The sequence below is a fragment of the Onychostoma macrolepis genome, chromosome 13, assembly GCF_012432095.1.
Source record: "Onychostoma macrolepis isolate SWU-2019 chromosome 13, ASM1243209v1, whole genome shotgun sequence".
NCBI classification, from domain to species: domain Eukaryota; kingdom Metazoa; phylum Chordata; class Actinopteri; order Cypriniformes; family Cyprinidae; genus Onychostoma; species Onychostoma macrolepis.
Window position 1 is genome coordinate 28,413,166 of NC_081167.1, and position 19,117 is coordinate 28,432,282.

At 37.8% G+C, this 19,117-nt stretch overlaps 1 protein-coding gene across 5 annotated transcripts in view; it reads right to left on the minus strand.

Moving 5' to 3' along the window:
• Positions 1–19,117, minus strand: part of LOC131552732 (arginyl-tRNA--protein transferase 1) — an 87,224-nt gene that overhangs the window by 63,311 nt on the left and 4,796 nt on the right. For 3 of the 5 annotated variants that reach the window (XM_058796713.1, XM_058796710.1, XM_058796714.1), the window contains exons 2-7: positions 18,310–18,373; positions 17,497–17,559; positions 17,163–17,278; positions 15,334–15,531; positions 7,437–7,645; positions 2,901–3,029 (exon numbers count right to left, since the gene is read on the minus strand). In XM_058796713.1, coding sequence (XP_058652696.1) covers positions 2,901–3,029; positions 7,437–7,645; positions 15,334–15,531; positions 17,163–17,278; positions 17,497–17,559; positions 18,310–18,373 — 779 coding nt within the window. Of the gene's footprint in view, positions 1–305; positions 435–2,900; positions 3,030–7,436; positions 7,646–15,333; positions 15,532–17,162; positions 17,279–17,496; positions 17,560–18,309; positions 18,374–19,117 lie in introns of all 5 variants that reach the window. The other 2 variants (XM_058796715.1, XM_058796712.1) reach the window with 1 other exon arrangement.

The window sequence follows — 19,117 nt, forward strand, 5'->3', positions numbered from 1 at the left end:
TGCTCGGGTCTTCTGGGTGGTTGTTAGAAGTTTCATACTTAGAAGTCAGGAGTTTGTTCCTAACCAAAGAGCAAAAAAAAAACCATAAATGATCACACACAGGGCAGAGGATGAGGAGAAGTTCAGTCAGTGTTTCGCAGGCACAGATTGTGTGTAGGTCTAGTAAAAAGCTAATGTGTACGTGAGAAGTATATGTAAATGCCTCAAACATGCTGTAAAACATATGTAATGTTAGTGAGCAGGGCTTCAGGTCAATCGGTTGGGTGTTTCATGCAGTTGGGAACGTGACATGTTTAAGTCTGTACCTCGCTCTCCCCGCACTCGTACGGAGCGTCGCCGTGAACGGTCATCTGGTAGCGTGCATACAGCGCCGCTGACTGCTCATACGATGCCAGGAAGTCCGGGTCCTCAAAGCTGACCGGCACTAGCCTCACCTTCAGAGTGATTAAGGGATGATTAGAGGGAGGAAGTACGATTGAATAAGAAAGACGGAAGGGTAGTAGGAAATCAAAAAAGGATAATGGGAAATAAATAAAGGGACATAAACAATGGAGGATGGGGAGAATGAAGGAAAAAAGGACAAGAATGTGTGGATAAGGGGAGTGGTTAATACAAAAATAGCAATGAAATGATTTCAACAGCAACGTATACATCACATATGCAATGTTTTTGGGTTCATATTCACACTGCAAGCAGAAGTTCTGTTCACATGACCTTTTAAATGTGACCCAGGCAATGCTTGCTTATATGCTTCACAAATTTCACAGTTTAACTGAATAAATAAGTCAAGCTTAAGTAAGCAACTAACCAATTAATCATATGAATTCTGACTGTTTAAATTGTCACTTTTGCATGTGAAAGTGGTTCAGAATGGAATTAAACATGTCAGATTCAATGTGGAAAAAAAATTAAGATTTGTATAAAGATTCTTAGAATCATTATAGCATCTTCTGAAACAAAGACAGCCTAAGAGTAAATATGAACCCAAAATGAAACTTTACTTTGTTGCTAATTTAGCATTACCCAATTGCTTCAAACTATTTAAAGAAGGTTTTTTTTTTCTGTAGGAATGCACAATATGTCTGTCACCATACCAATAATGGTTAATATAAATTATCTTATAAACTAATCACTCTAATTAGGCTAATATTGGAAGTCATCAATGCATAAATGATATATGACATACAGTTAGGAAAATATTCAAACAATATATTCTTCTTTTGCTCCAGATTAGTAAGACAGGGAAGGGAATGTGTATCATGGATTTAAACTCAGAGTTGGAGGGTAAATGTAGGGAAACGGGAGGCTGAAGGTGAGGCTGGTGCAAAAAAATAAAATAAATAAAAATCAAGGCAAAATTACATGCCTTAAGACGATACCGACCATCAATGAACCTGATGAATTACAGTTAGCACTGTGCCATTGGGGCAGTGGGATAAGCGCTGGTCCCTTGACTGATTTAAACAAAAAAAACAAAAAAAAGGAAAGGAAAGGAAAGGAAAAACACCCATTCTAAGCTTTTCCAATATGTCTAGCCCAAAAAAAAATCGGCATGTTTCAGGCAAAAATAAGCAGCAGGGCACCAATAACATGGCATCCTTCAATGTACGTACACACACACACACACACACACACACACACACAAAGCATTCTCCAACATTTCAATAACTAGGAACTTCACGAAGCCAGGGCAGAAAGAAAAGAAACTTAGAAAAGCCAAAAACTGAAGTGCAACACCAATTCAGTCCAACTCACAACAAAACGTCCCATGCAGAGCTTTCTATATTCTCTGATCTAGTTAAATAACTTACTTCAACTTATAACAATGTTTTCATTATGTAAGCTAAGACGTGTTATACATGTTTTCCAGCCACAACCCTAGTTGAGACACTGGTTGTGTATTTGAACGACAAAAACACTGATTCAGACTTTTCCGCAAATCAGTTTGACCTTGACCTCCTCATTACTGTTCAAAAGAGCTATTCGGGTAGGTCAGACTGCTAAATACACTAAAATATGAAACTCATGCCGCTGGTTGTTGATTCAGCTTTGGCGCTATAACAGGAAACACTGATGATGACACAAATTAATGTTAATGAACTAATTTCTCACATTAGTCATAAAGAATAACTAAAAGTTCAAAAATAACTACAAATTGTAGAACATTCAGAGCTGTTAGCACATTTGTTTTGTTTTGACATTTCATCTCATCACTCATCTTTTTGTGTCCTCCAACAGTGGTAAAATACCACATGGTAATAAAAACAACAAAACAAATTTAAATACAGTTGTGTTTAAAAAAAACTGAGGCTGTATGAAAATTACAGGAGCGTACCATAATCAACATTCAGTGAAGGTGCACTACCTACAAGATGATGTTTGACCAAAATTGCTGTTTCCTAGATTGGCTTGAGAAGAGGAAAGTGGAAGGAAAACACCAGCTAAAGAACCGAAACATCCCAACAGCAACAAACTCCTTGTTTTACACAGACACCTGTAGAAACACTGCCCACACAGTACGGATGAGAGCATTTTCCTCATTTCCTTTCAATTTCTCTTTCGCCCTCTTTTCAGGATTAGATTCATACTGTTTCCATGGCTTACCTCCATTTTTTCATTTCTTACTGCTTCAGCCTTTCCTCATTTCCTGTCTGCTTGCTTTAGGTTTCCTCCTCCTAAATGTTGTTTTAAAACACTGCTCATTAAAAAGTCACTGCACTGTGATTCTTTGCTTCCAGTTGAACATGCTTTCATTTCTACCTAACGCTCTTTCACATTTCCATGCATCACAAGTCAAAATCCTCAAAATATGATTTGGTTTGAAGACCAAAGTAGAAGCGTGGCCATGTCAAATGTGCTCAACAGCTAAGAGAAAGCCCTTCAGCAGTGGATCCCCTGACCTGGCTCTCGGTAGGTTTGTCAGGCGGGTCCTTGTGAATGGCCATCTGGTAGAGTTTGTACACTTGGTACGAGGCGTCAAACGAAGCTTTGAACTGTGGACTGGGAGGGTTGGAGCGCACTAGCCTCACCTTCAACATGAGGATGAGCATCAGAGGGTTAAACAGAAAAATGACAGTTTCCAAGAAACACGCCAAGATAAAGTTAATAGTACAGCACTGCAGGAGAACCGTGAGCATAGAACATCTTTTGATTTGGAATGGAAACAAGAAAAATTAATTGTACATGCAATGTTTTATAGCACATGGGTGAATATCATGAAACAGGTCAAGAACATGTCTGGTTAAATTACTATTACTGGTTGAATTACTATTACTGTAATGAGAACTTGATGAATGAAAATAATTGAAATGACAAAAAAAGTAAACTATACAGCTGCATTTAGTAAAGAGTAATTTTTGTATAATCTGAGAACACTCAAATATACTGTATGTATGTATATATATATATATATATATATATTTACACACACATATACACATATATACATACATACATTATATTAGATTAACTTTCATGAGATTCACTCATGCATCTGCAAATTAATGGTGAAAGAAAAATCAAAGAAAACATTCAGCAAAAAAAATATGTACACATGCACATACACAAGAGTGACTCATATTCATCATATTAAAACCGTTGTTTGTTTGGGTGAGATTCAGCATGGGTTCAGCAAGAAAAGGTTATAGATTGTGTGTCTGTAAAAGGTTGACTCATGTGAACATGCCCATGTCATATTTCATCCTAAAATTAAAAAGAAAAACACTTTTGTTTTTGCCCCCATTTTTCATGAGCTGAACTCAAAGATCTAAGACTTTTTCTATGTACACAAAAGGCCTATTTCTCTCAAATATTGTTCACAAATCTGTCTAAATCTGTGTTAGTGAGCACTTCTCCTTTGCCGAGATACTCCATCCACGTCACAGGTGTGGCATATCAAGATGCTGATTAGACAGCATGATTATTGCACAGGTGTGCCTTAGGCTGGCCACAATAAAAGGCCACTCTAAAATGTGCAGTTTTATCACACAGCACAATGCCACAGATGTCACAAGTTTTGAGGGAGCGTGCAATTGGCATGCTGACTGCAGGAATGTGCACCAGAGCTGTTGCCCGTGAATTGAATGTTAATTTCTCTACCATAAGCTGCCTCCAAAGGCGTTTCAGAGAATTTGGCAGTACATCCAACCGGCCTCACAACCGCAGACCACGTGTAACCACACCAGCCCAGGACCTCCACATCCAGCATCTTCACCTCCAAGATCGTCTGAGACCAGCTACCCGGACAGCTGCTGCAACAATCGGTTTGCATAACCAAAGAATTTCTGCACAAACTGTCAGAAACCGTCTCAGGGAAGCTCATCTGCATCCTCGTCATCCTCATCGGGGTCTCGACCTGACTGCAGTTCGTCGTTGTAACTGACTTGAGTGGGCAAATGCTCACATTCGATGGCGTCTGGAGATGGGTTCTTCTCACGGATGAATACCGGTTTTCACTGTACAGGGCAGATGGCAGACAGCGTGTATGGTGAGCAGTTTGCTGATGTCAATGTTGTAGACCGAGTGGCCTATGGTGGCAGTGGGGTTATGGTATGGGCCCCCCCGACCCCCCCCCCAATACAGTAAAACTGCACATTTTAGAGTGGCCTTTTATTGTGGCCAGCCTAAGGCACACCTGTGCAATAATCATGCTGTCTAATCAGCATCTTGATATGCCACACCTGTGACGTGGATGGAGTATCTTGGCAAAGGAGAAGTGCTCACTAACACAGATTTAGACAGATTTGTGAACAATATTTGAGAGAAATAGGCCTTTTGTGTACATAGAAAAAGTCTTAGATCTTTGAGTTCAGCTCATGAAAAATGGGGGCAAAAACAAAAGTGTTGCATTTATAATTTTGTTCAGTGTGTATATAAATGAACGGGTGATTTGAAGTAGCCTAAAACATGAAGGTTGGCAGGTCAAGATGCATTACACCAGGTTATTAATAAAAAACTTCATTGATTCTCATAAAGGAGTGAAACAGCACGAGGGTGAATAATTAAAATAAGCATATACATTTTCAAAATGCCGGTCACATCTATTAAAATACATGACAGCCAAGTCATTATGTTGCACACTCTGAAGACAAGTCTCATTTAACTTGCTGTATAAGGGTGTAAAAGTCTGACATCAGTTTAAAGCGAACTGTGTGGGATCAGATGTTATGTTTGATTAGTAAAACTGAGCTTGACAACAGGATCATCTGTGTTTGCACAAGGACAAACTGGCCTCAGAAGTGAGGCGGCAAATCAAAATCCAATCCTCCAAAAACATTTAATTGACTGGCAAAGCTGTTCCTAATTAAAGGACCTCTCACAGAGACATTTTCATTGGACGAGGTGCTTATGGTTCACAAGTTCCCCAGAAGAGCATGACTGGGAGATTTAGCTTCAGTTTTATTTTATTTGGCCCTCACTGGACATCTCTTATTATTGCTTGGCCAAGTTAATGAAGATATTTGCGACTTTTGTTTCAGATAAACATAAGTAGAGTCTTTTAATCTGCAGGGCGATTCTCTTGAGATGCAGACATTTGATTAAGTGTGTGAGGAGTAACCAAGACAAAGAGAGCAAAGCGCTGTCAAAACAGCTCAGAGATTTCAAATTATGCAGGGGGTGAAAGAGGGCAGAAGCAAACTTTACAAATTGGGACTTGACAAGATATTCAATATGGGAGAAAGTTATGATGTGCCTCTACTGCCCTCTGCAGGTGTAGTTGGGAGATTATGATAATCATATTCTATCATAATTAATCTTTAGAAGACACAGATATACTTTTAATGTTCTGGGGTTCAATACAAGTTAACCTAAAGCAAAAAGCACTTACATCATAGAAATGATTAGAACAGAAAATCTTTTTGACACTTCACTTTTTTCTTTTTCTTTTTTTTCAAAAATCAAGGCTAGAGTAAACAGGCAATACAACATAAAAAGTTCTAACAATACACTACTGTACAAATTTTGGAGTCTGTAAGGCTGCATTTATTTATGTATTTATCAAAATATACAGCAAAAACAGAAATAGTGTGAAATATTATACAATTTTAAAATAGTATAAATAGACAGTTTACAAAAATAGCATTTAATTGAAACAGAAATATTCTGTAAGATTACAAATTGTTGTTACAGTCGCTTTTGATCAATTTAATGAATGAAAAAAAAATCTCTTGCTACAAAAAAATAACTACTGACTCACTAAATTTGCTTATGCAAAATTATATCCAATCTCTCAAGCAAAACTGTTGAAGTTTTGCATACAATGAAAGTAGGAAGAGAGGAGAAATATCAGTCAATAATGACTTCAGAAGACTTGGAATATAGCATTAAGGTGATTTGGAGTACTTTTATTAACTCGTGGAAAAGCATTGCACAGATCTCCGTTTTTGTGTCATGTAAGAAAGAAAACAATTCTGTGTTTTTCATTTTTAGGTAAACTGTTCTTTCAATGTGTACTGAACCCAGAACATTAATTTAATGAACTCGGCATCAAAAGCCAAAGATGTAAAATGTGCCAAGGTCTTCATAAAGTAATCTTTTCCCTGTCAAACAACAAATGCTTCACTTACAGTGTGCTGTGTATTATAACTCCACACATGTCTGATTGGCTTTATGTAAACATCTCATTAGGCTGGGTGTATCTGAGGTCCCTCTCCAAGGGCTTAATGACCCCACAACTGAGATTTACAGAAATTAGCCTCAACACCCCCATTCCACAAGTGATAAAATAATGATGTCTGGAAAGGAAACCTGTGATACTCCACACACTGCTTTAAACACATCCATTTTCATTGTGCGCCAGAGAGATAAGTAGCAACAAACAGACTAGAAGGACAGAGCGCAACTAAAATTAAACTACACTCTGATTTCAATACAAGCGTCTGTCACGCATATTACATATTGGAATAAATAAACGCAAAAAGTGTTTGTATGCAAAAGTTCATGATAAACAAAAGAGTTGCTTTTAGAGCTGGCCATGAAGACTCGGGATTTTCTCACGTATTGTTTCTAAGGTGAACCCCTAACCTTGTTCAGATAACAGTGACATTGACTGCTATCCACTTAAGATAATTGAATGACATATTGAAGTCAATCAAATCAATCCAGTCGACAAGCTAATTGAGGGATGAACCGGCCCAGTGCCGTCTCCAGGGACAATGACGTTTGGGGTATGAGACGGTCTTTCATACAGACTTGCTTAGAAAGCAAAAACCTTGGCTGTTTACCCATGCTGACTTCACCCAAGCAATCACAGCAAAAGAAGGAGAGGATTGTTTGTGAAGAGGACAGCCTAGAATATTTACCCAGGAGTCACAAACTACTGGTTGTGATAGTTACACCTTTGAGATCAGTCAGTTTTGATTGGTGCATCCTCTCTTGCTTTGGCCTGTTTCGGTTATTTAAAGAAGTAATACATACAAGCAAAGTTGATGTGTTACCTCTAAACGGTGCAGAGGGTCACTGGGTAAGGACTCGGTAATGAATTCCTCCAATGATTTGGGCTGATTAGATGAAGATTTTGATGGGGCGGGATTCACAGAGGAAGACACTGCTTCTTGCTGCTTCTGTTGCTCCTTTTGAAGCCGTCTCTCTTTCCTGAGGTCCTTAGCTTTCCGGCACAAAGGCCTGTTGGGATCGGCTCCCTTACCTAGAATTAAGAAGAAAACAATGATAGAAGATATTTGTGAGTAGATTAAATCATCAATTGACAGTACAAGCATTAGTGCATTGTCCTAACATCAAGAAATTACACTACTGTTCAAAAGTTTGTGGTCGGTAAGATCTTTGAAAGAAAAAAAAAAAAAATCCCCTTTGCTCTCCAAGGCTGCATTTATTTGACCAAAAATACAGTAAAAACTGTAATATTGTGAAATATTATTACAATTTAAAATAGGTGTTTTCTATTTTATTATATTTTAAAATGGAATTTATTCCTGTGATGTAAAGCTAAATTTTCAGCATCATTGCTCCAGTCTTTAATGTCACATGATCCTTCAGAAATTTTGAATTTTTTTTTTCCATCATCTTTTGTAACAAATGTTTTAACTGTCGCGCTTCATTTAATGCATTCTTGCTGAATAAAAGTGTCAATGTGTTATGATACGGCATTTGCATTTTATTTCTGTGTGACACATTTCTGAATGACACAGCAAATTGGAGGCGGAGAACTGATTTCATCCATGATGAATTTATTGGACGGCATCAAAAGGGTGTTTTTACAAGTTTTTAAACTCCCAAACGTATTCAGTTCTTAGCCTTTAGAATAACATGCACTGATAAATCATGCACATTAAGACCAAGAAAGTAATGGGGATTTTGTGTTGACTTGGTTAGCTATATATGTAGCATGTGTAATTTTTAAGAGCGTTTGCCCACAGCCAGAGGCACACCCCGAGTCTAAAAGATGTCAAATAAATAGTTCAGCACAGTGGAAAACTTGACATCTCCAAAAAGAGCCAAAACCAGCAGCAGGAGTCAAAAAAAAAACCTGCAGGCCGGGATGCCCATCTGAAACAAAACGAAGCATCCATTTACAGACTACCACTGCTAGTGGAGCGGTATAATCAATAACAGGTCTTGAGCACATGCCACATTTGGAGCCGTTTTGCTGGGTGTGAGAGCATGTTTCCGTAAGCGGCTCGCGGGCATGTTCGCTAACGGTAGGAGAGCGTGATCCTTCGAGTGAGTTACGAGCACGATGTGTGCACTCCAATGAGTCGTCTAGTTTGCATTAGCAAGCGCAGGGCCGGGTCCTCCTGTTTAGATGGAAGTCATTTGCACTCCTCTGATATCATGACATCATCGCAGCTGTAAAACAACAGGGCTCTGTTTGTTGACTCCCGCTGCTTTTGTGAGGATTGTTCAGGCCGCTCGCAGGTTTAAATGAAAGTGTCAAGATGGTTGTTCGTTTGCCCTGAAGGAAACCGAAGGAGGTGGTAATCCCAGATCGAGAACGACAGGCGGGGCTGGTCAGGAAAAGGGGGGACGGAGAGGGTCATTGCATCAGTTACTGTTTCAGAATGTGCGGCGGCAGCCCTGGCAGCCAGCCATCCATTTACTATTGAGAAAAGATTAGAGAGTGGGCTATATGGTGTAATGCTGAGCTAACGCTTGGACACACGCTCCAGTCAGACAACTGTCAAGCACCCCATCACCTTATTTCACTTAAAAATGTTCCTATTCTTAAGCATAATCACACTTTTATCTATAAAACAATTTTCCAAGAATAATTTGAGTGTTGTAAAACTGCTTGCTGCTTTGACTTTAGGATGCTTGGCTGTGAATTGCAATGCATTTGCTAAAGTTTCTGGTCTCTAGATATGCCTGTAGGCGATTTCAAACTGATTAGCTGGCAATTACGAAAACAGACACACATATTTGACACCAGAAGTGCAAAACGAAATGCTTCACATCCTGTTCTAGCGGTCGAGAACAAAAACTGATTCATTTGTTGAACTGTGCAAGCTAAACAGTTTGTGTGTGATAATGCATTTTGAACTTTGGCAGTATATATCTGTGTATAAGAGTACAATAACCTGCTCACTCCCTCCCTCTCTCTCTGTATCCCCCCTCAATCTCCCTGGACCGACGCCAGCCCCTCGGAGTGCTCCCGGCATCCTATGTCAACAGTTTACATGCCGGCATCCTGTTTGGAGCAATATGGGAAGCAGGGCCATTTCCTGCCTGTCCCTGTGCCAGCCGCCGTCGAGCGTCAGCCAGCCCGCCTGCCATCAACCCATCCGAGATACAATAGCTAAGTGCATCTCATAAAACCTGTCAGAAGCATAAATCAAATAAAACTGAATTAAAATAAGGAATTCTATATTTACATGACGAAAATGTACATGATAATTATCATAACTAATTTTTTAAGTGAAAAAGTGAAAGTGAAGTAACGTGTGGCCAAGTATGGTTACCCATACTCGGAATTTGTGCTCTGCATTTAACCCATCCAAGTGCACACACACACACACACCGTGAACACACACCCGGATCAGTGGGCAGCCAATGCTGCGGCGCCCGGGGAGCAGTTGGGGGTTCGGTGCCTTGCTCAAGGGTCTCACCTCAGTCGTGGTATTGAGGGTGCAGAGAGCACTGGACATTCACTCCCCCCACCTACAATCCCTGCCGGACCTGAGACTCGAACCCGCGACCTTCGTGTTACAAATCCGACTCTCTATCCAATAGGCTCCGACTGCCCCAAAAAAAATAAAGTTAGCTTTTTTTAATGAAAGACTTTTACTCATTCAAAAAAACTAATTCATAAATCAATGTCTGTACAACAAATACCAAACAATTCCATGAAGAACATGTCACAATTTCAAGTTTAGAATTGTTTTTATTCTAGAGTACCAAGTAAAGTAAGGTGTTTTTTTTTTTGTTTTTTTTAAGAAATCAATACTTTTCTTCGGCAAGTATGCATTAAACTGATCAAAATAAATAAATGCTGTTCTTCTGAACATTCTATTGGTCAAAATATGTATCCTAGTTTCCACAAAAATATTAAGCAGTACAACTCAATATTGATAATAATCAGAAATGTTTCTTGAGCAGGAAATCAGCAAATTAGAATGATTTCTGAAGGATAGTGTGACACTGAAGACTGGAGTAATCATGCTGAAAATTCAGCTTTGCCTTCAGAGGAATAAATTATTTTTGAAAACATATTTAAATAGAAACCGTTCTTTTGACTTGCAATAATATTTTTTTTTTCTTTAAAAAAAAAAAAAAAAAAATCTTACCAACCCAAACATTTAAACAGCGGTGTATATCATTTGAAAATTATATTTCATTAGAACAAATAAAGTTCATTTTAATTTCATTTTTAAAAGGAAAACAAACTAAATTGTCATTAAAATAACGCCACAATGCCAAAAAAAATTATAAATCCTAAAGACATTTGACCTGGACAAGTTCTGGACAAATTTCAAGAGATTCACCCATGAACAACACAAGAACAATTTGTACTTTCTTTCTTTAATTTAATACTACAATAAACTGTAGATGTCCTATAAGTTATCTTTAGAAGTGCAGCATTAACCGGATGCAACTCGTTAGTTACACTTGCTACACAAAGCGCAGATTTGGACCAGCTTTAAAAAGCACATTGATAACAGACTATTTTACACTTTCCTCAAATAAATCTGGCCTTTACACGCTTCGCATGAGACGTGGGACCTCCTACAGGACCTCCGAGTCCTGCTCTGTGACTTCCTCCGACAAAGAGCCAGAGTCACTGAGACAATTAGCTCTTTCTTAACATTCATTCTTCCCTCTTTTCCTGTTAATACCTCCAGTTGACTTAGAGGAGGGAATGTTTCCGGCCAGGGTTGTAAATACGGCAAAGGGATGATAGAGATGTAGAATGGCTTTCCTCCAAACCAGAGTAAACACGAGCGAGAGAGCTAGAGCAGACGCTGGGCCGGATCCAGGACAAAGACAGCCTGCGTTCTCTTACTCACACTGTTTAAGTGAACTCCGAGTGGACCGGAGCTGGTGTGGTGTTGCCTGGTTACAATACAGTAGAGTATCATATGAATGCATCTGCACACTACTCAACTCAAGCACACATTAAGAAACCCCTTGACACGGCTTACAGGGGTTCGTGGTTCCTATTATTGCAATAGATTTTCAAATCACTTGTCACTTTAAAAATATTAGTAATAGCACTTTTCACATTACATCTGATTCCAAAACAGCACCTTACAATCTCCAATAAGCAAGGCAACTAAAGTGAGGAAAGTCTTTTTAAAGGGACAGTTCAACATGTATGACTTGATTTCTTCTGTGGGAAATAAAAATTAAGATATTTTGAAGAATTTTTGGGGTCCAAAGAACACTGGAGCCCATTGACTTTCATTGTATGGACAGAAAAAAAAAAAATCTTTATATCTTTAGTATCTTCTTTTGTACTCTACAGAAGAAATAAATAAATATAGTTTTGCATGACGGTGAGCGAATGACCTATCATCTTTTTAAGATTCGTAGGTAGGCAAGAATAAAATTTTGGAAGGGACTAGATCCAAACTCAGGCTGGGACACTGATTAAAAAATAAAAAAAAAATAAAAATAAAAAAAAAGGAAAATAATAATAAATTAAAATAATTTTAAAATAACAACCGAAAAATACTTACAAATCATTTATAATTGTCATAATATTATATTAATAATAATAAAAATACAAACATGCACTACTCAATCAAGAGTGAACACAGCTCAGACTGTTTTAAGACTAATTAAATGGGTCACGGTCAAATGCTGACCTATAAACACTGAATATTAACACGCTTAACTAGAAACACTGACCGAATTGTACTGAGGTCTCACAGACCTTTAGCAGTAAACACGTGCGGTTGCAAGCGGGCCGTTGTGTGCAAGGGAGAGATAAACCCGGACAGATCTGTTCCTGCGGAAGACACATTCTCCCTCTCTAGCAGTTAACAGTTCGTAAAAAGTCCAGAACTGCCTTTCCTTGAGGACTCATGGACACACATATACAGTTGTGCATGCTAATGTACAGGCAGCAGACACTCAAAGACACATTCCTTCAGATGCAAGCACTCCTGCAGACACACACGCACACACACACACACACACACACACACACACACACACACACACACACACACACACACACACACACAGACACACCCACACCCTGAGGGGACAGTGGAAGGTATATTTGCTGTGCGGGGATGAGTCAGGGCCGGGTGAATTAGAGCTGGCACACTTCTTTATGAGAGGAAAACATATGGAAAGAGGAATAGTGAGGCGTGGAGAAGAGAAACACTTTTACTACCTGGACCAGCCTTTACTGGCACGGTCAACACACAAGGCTGAAGCACTCAGTCAACATGAAATCTAAATCTACTTTTGTAATACACATTCCTTTTAGTGCAAGATTTATCAAGATTATTATACTCTTTACAATATACTTTTTACAATCCAGATAGATCAACTCCCATTTCACAACCTTTTTTATTATTGTTGAATGTCCTGTTTCACTCAGAAATGAACCAAATTATGAAAGTAGAAGGAATTTCAAATATGGTCTCATGTTGAGTCCATAAACAGATTTCATGAATGTGTGAAAACAAAATCAACTGAACAAATGATGGCCTTTTGACACTGCAATCATTACAATCAACGTTGACCATCAAATTAAACATGTTTTAACATAATTAAATGTATTCACTAACAGTCCTACTATTAATGTTTCTGCTTCTTTGCATAATTACTGCTGCTCACTGAAATACTTATTCTTTCATCCAAAAAGACAATGTACATAACTTGTGATACAGATAGAAAAGTTTAGGGTTTTAAAGATGTATTTATTTATAAGAAATTAACCTTCAAAGGATGCATTCAATTTATCAAAAGTCACAGTTATTTTTATCTCTATTCAGCAATGAAGCAGCATGCCTATTTTCAACATTGATAATAATATAAAAGCTTCTCGAGCAGCAAATCAGCATATTGAAATGATTTCTGAAGGATCATGTGACACTGAAGACTGGAGTAATGGTGCTGAAAATTCAGCTTTGCATCACAGGAATAAATTACATTTTAAAATATATTCAAATAGAAAACAGTTATTTTAAATAGTAGATTTCACAATATTATTATTTTACTGTATTTTGATCAAATAAATGCAGGCTTGGTGAATGTAACAGATTCAAAAACATTTTAAAAATCGTACAGACCCAAACTTTTGAACAATAGTGTATAAATGATTCCTCAAATCACGTGTCTTGTGCTATTACTATTCACTACCATTACTAATACCCTCTGAAGACCAAGACGGCAATCACCTAAAACACTCTAGCAACCAGCTATCAACTGCTGAAAACACCTTGGCAACCACTTAATACAGTTTCCAGATTTTGAGAGGGTCATAAAAAAAATCTAGTTTTAATTGTTCTTTCTTTGTTTCTCATTACCATGAATTACGAGTGAAGGTCTAAGCCTGTTCACATGTACTCGCTCCATTCAGCTCAAGTGTCCAGAAAAAGCATTCACAGATTCTGTTGTTTATAACCAGAGTGTTAACCTCATGTGTGGAATCAGTCATTTAGCTCCGTCTGCGTCAACGCTAACTCAGACATAAAGATGGTCATAAAGCAAGCTGCGATAAATTTGTCACCAGGTGGTTTCCGTTTGGAGATGGAGAGAGCAAGAGTTTTCTCCTCCTTTTGGGAGGCTCTATAAATCCTTCCCATTTCCGGACCGTTCTGTGGGGGTGCTCATTCCAGGGGCCTGTAGATGTATGGGACTTTTAATTTGTCTATAACTCATATTCAGAGCTGTACGGTCCTTGTGCCTCAATTCTACAGGGAATATATTATACTCTTATATAAAGGAAAGCAAAGTGTTGACTCACAGTAGATACCTCTGATAAAGCCGAACACATTTTCATTTCAATAAGGGGTGAAATTCTGGGTGAAAATATGCCCCAAGGAGATGTCACATTTATTTCTTAACCAATGCTGCCCTCTAGTGTTCCTCAGAGGAACATCCTCTGGTTAACAGTCCAGTTAGGAATTAATTGACAACTGGTTCTCATTCGGAACTTGTTCTGTTTTAAGTCCCAGATGATTTTAATAACATTAGGTTTTCTTAAAGCAGTGGTTCTCAAACAGGGAGCCGGTGCACACCTAGGCACCTTAGCAAACTTCCAGCGAGGTCTCAAAACGACTTCATTTAAAAGAACACAAAACAAGCATTAAAATGGGCATTTTATCATGAAAATGCATTTTACTAGTCAGACCAGTAAAATAACACAACAGGAAGTCATTGGGTCATCAAATATTGTTGTGGACAATGAGGGGCCTTAGAGTCAAAAAGACTGAAAACTACTGCTTTAATTGTTCTTAAGCCTCTGAATCAATGTACAGATTAATGTATTACAATTTTCTGACAATATTTCCATTGCTGCAACTGATTCTGCAACACAAAGGCCATAGACCTTTGGCATGCAGGAATTTGAGTTTGCAGTCTGAACTGAATGAGATGTGATGAGAAAGACATAATGGGAATTGCAAAATAACTAACAAGACAATACATCTTTCTGTTGTGAGGACCACTGGTTGCACACAACAGCAATGCCTTTCCAGAGTAGAATGATTCGCATCTAAATTACTCTGATGAACCAATTACTTTTAATAAATTGTTCAAAAAATTTTTATCTGTCTCAAGCATACAGTATCAGTCCAATGACTCACTCACCGACTGAAACGATCCAAACTCGCAAAGAACAAACGAAAGTAAATTATTTGTACTTAAAGCTCATGAGAGTTAAAGTATAAATGCTAAAGATGAAGATTCTATGAGACTGACCTGGTTTGGGAGTAACATTAGTGGTTTTCTCTGCTGGGGTGGGTGCTGCGTCGTCTCTGGGCGTTGTTGGTGCAGTTGAGTTGGTGGTGTCTGTGTCTGGGCTGGTACTGATGTCCTGTACTTCACTGTGGTCTATTTTCAGAGGGTCTTGAGGAGGTGGTTGAACACCCTCTTCATGCACAGAGTCCATAGGCTCTCCTTAAAAAAAAAAAAAAAAAAAAAAAAAAAAAAAAATCAACACTTGCACATTTAATATAACCACATTCACAATGCCACTCATGCAGTCCATAGGGAATCACTCAACTCGCACTGCTACCTGGGACCATCAAATTATGCAAATCATTTGAAAAGAAAACCTCAATTGGTTGCATTTACATACACACTCACACAAGTTTTAAATTTGCATGTCTAAATGGTATGAAATCGGTCTTGATGAGGAAGAGGCTGTAGTTGCAAGCACAATTTTACTTCTTAAACCCAAACCAAATTTGTCATACACAACACTGCACAAACAAGTCATGCACAGGAAACACAAAATACGGACAAAAAGACAGAAAACTGTGAAATATGGCTGAGATAACACGTGATGCATGGATGACAGGAAGGGCATCAGGTTATGTCTGGCCTACAGCACAGAAAGCGCACCTGACAAAAACGACTGGGTTTTTCCTGCAGCTATAGCCACTGTCCTCTGAAGTATGGAAGAGAGAGGCTTTAGACGACCTTTGATATCTTCTAACAAACCTGGGATGGCAAACCAAATCAGACCAGACCACAAGATATATGAAACAGACAGAGGCTATACCTGTAGAAAACACTGGCTTGGGGATGCAACCCTTCTTATATTGGCTCAAATTAGGACTGGGCAATATACTGAATCATATATAACCAGATATGATTTGCTGCCAATGTAAAATTAAGTGACACTATAAAAATAAGAGCCATTTTAATGGAGTGTTCAGGAGCAAAGACAGCATTACAGTTGGTAAGTTTGATTCTTTCCATCAATTCAAACTCTCAGTTTCGCTGAACTGATTCAAAGATCACTCAGAAAGGTTCATGGAAGTCATGATGTTGCATTTTTCATATATTAAAAGTAAAAAAAAAAAAAATATATATATATATATATGTGCTACATGTATATATTGTTATATACGGTGGCCAAGAGACCTCAATGCACTGCAAATAGAAAAAACACCTGCAAATTAAGAAAACAACTTCATCAATTTGACAACACACGCTCTGCAAATGCTCACAACACAACCAAATAAAGAAACGCGCTGCAAATAAAATTCTTTATTTGTTTGTGTTGTGAGCATATGCAGCACCTGCTGTCAAACTGATGAAGATGTTTTCTTGATTTGCTGGTGCTTTTCTATTTGCATGCGTTTTCTGAAGCTGCAGTGCGTTGAGCTCTCTCGGCCACCGTAGTTATACTTGTTCCAGTGTTCATTTTGAATCTGCTTTCAATGCATAAATTTTGAATCTTCTATTGGGAAAAAATTAATCATCATTTCAAGCCATATTAGAGCTAATTCATAACTTAAGATAAATACTGAATATCACCAAAAGCTGTAATTTATTGGTCAGCTCACGCTCAAAAATGAGGCCTCTTCGGTTTGTGGAAGGCATGCAAGTCACACATTTTATGCTATTTTCTGTCAATGTTAGAAAGTAATGAAGAGCTTTTTCAAAATAGTTTACGAAACCTGGACAAAATAAACATCCAACATAGCATCCAGCTTCATGCGTGTGGATCTTGACATTGCTGTGTGAATGTTAGGCCTAAATCAGCACCAGCAACCTGATATCCAGTAAAAGGCGCTCACCTTCATGTCCTTCATCATGCTTCTCAACTGGCATCTCTCCTTTGGAGAGGAACCTGTTCACCTTCTTCAAGGTCTTTTTGTGAGTCTTCGATGGATGGAAGTTCAAAGCATGGCACCTTCATAAAACAAGTACAGCAGCACATTAATATATAAAGAGTGAAAAGGACACGTAACATATTTGACATGTTGCAAACTGTTCATTAGCATTTCTTAGCTGCAATATATACATTTTAAAATATAACGCAATACATTTAACTATCAGATATTCATTTTATTATACCTCAGAGTATCCTACTGTATATAGTAAAAAAAAAAAAACATTTGATTCATTTACCTGATGGTGTACTGTGGACAGCATGTCTTATTCATAATAGGTTTGTAAACATATTTGCCACTTCTAAAAAAAAAGAAAAAAAAAAGAGAGAGATCAATTTAATTTAAATATAATAAAAAATTTAGGCATACACAAACCAATGATTATAATAAATTATCATAAATGATTAATGGGCATTTATGCAGGGCTCACTACTAACTATACATTCAAATTCACATTCAAATTATTATCATAAATAATCGTTCATTTTAATTTTATATAAATTGTCATTTAAAGTTTTATATATATATATATATATATATATATATATATATATATATATATATATATATATATATATATATATATATATATATATATATATATATATATATATATATATATATATATATATATATATATATATATATATATATAAAACCTGGCATTGTACACTTATTTGAAAATGTACACTGTTTTTGCTGAATATTGTACTCAAATAGATCACATCAAGTCCAGAAAAATGGTCTAAAATCCTGGTTTCATGTTGACTGAATCACTTTCTTCAAGAAACTCAGGCAGTGTGCCTGTCAAGTGCACAAAAACCCATTTATCTGGTTGTAAGAGGTCTGTGAGACAGCTCAGGGAGTATGTCTGATTCGGTCACTGTGTTAAGCTCATTACACTGACCAGACTGCTGCATCCTGTTCATGTGTAATAGTGTTTCCTGCTAAGACATTATGCAAGAAAATCTATTTATGCAGCACATGATTTAAAGTCAGACTACATATTGAAAGACACAGTTCAGAGGTCAGACAATAATAATATCAGCACCTTCTCCAGCCTCTGTCGATGAGATCTTGGTAGTCCTGCACTGTCATAGTATGGGACCACATGCCTAGAGAGAGAGAACACCAGCATTTAGAACATACAACACAAACTTAGGATCTAGGGTTGGGACGATAGACTCAGTCATCTCTCCTTACTCTGTTTATGTGGTAAGTGAAATTTTATGTACTGTAACGTAACAGGCAACCGTTAGCAACCACTGTTTTCCGTGCCTTCCCCGCCCCCAATGTCATTGTCCATCGCGATGTTTCACTTTTCAGGATCAACCTCTTAAATAAAGACATGTATGATCACTTGAACACTTAAGAAGCTGTGTGTGCATGCATGTAGAACCACAGAAGGAGGGCATCTGATTGCCGTGATATATCCATGTGTACTGTAGATATGAGACAGCGAGCCTCAAATGGACCCCTGACAGCAAATCTCAGTGACACACTGTTCACAAAGGGAAATGTTTCCTTTGACGTCATGGAGAATTAAGCTCCCACACAAGGACAAGTACAGGACATCAGTCCTCAAAGCTCTGAGAATCCTCTCAGTTTTTTGGCTGTGGGGTTAAGATGTCTCTTTATCTAGATTGAGCTATAAAGCATTTAATGAAAACAGTGAGGAGATCTTTGACACACAGAAGATTAAAGAGACTCCTGTCACTACCTTGTGGATTAAAGACATAATTATCAAAACCATACAATACTGAAAAGACATCTTAATAAAGAAGCATATCCACAACTAAGAATGAGTGACTGATACCATACATTTGTCAAAGTAAAATGGCCATATCAATAACAAGAGA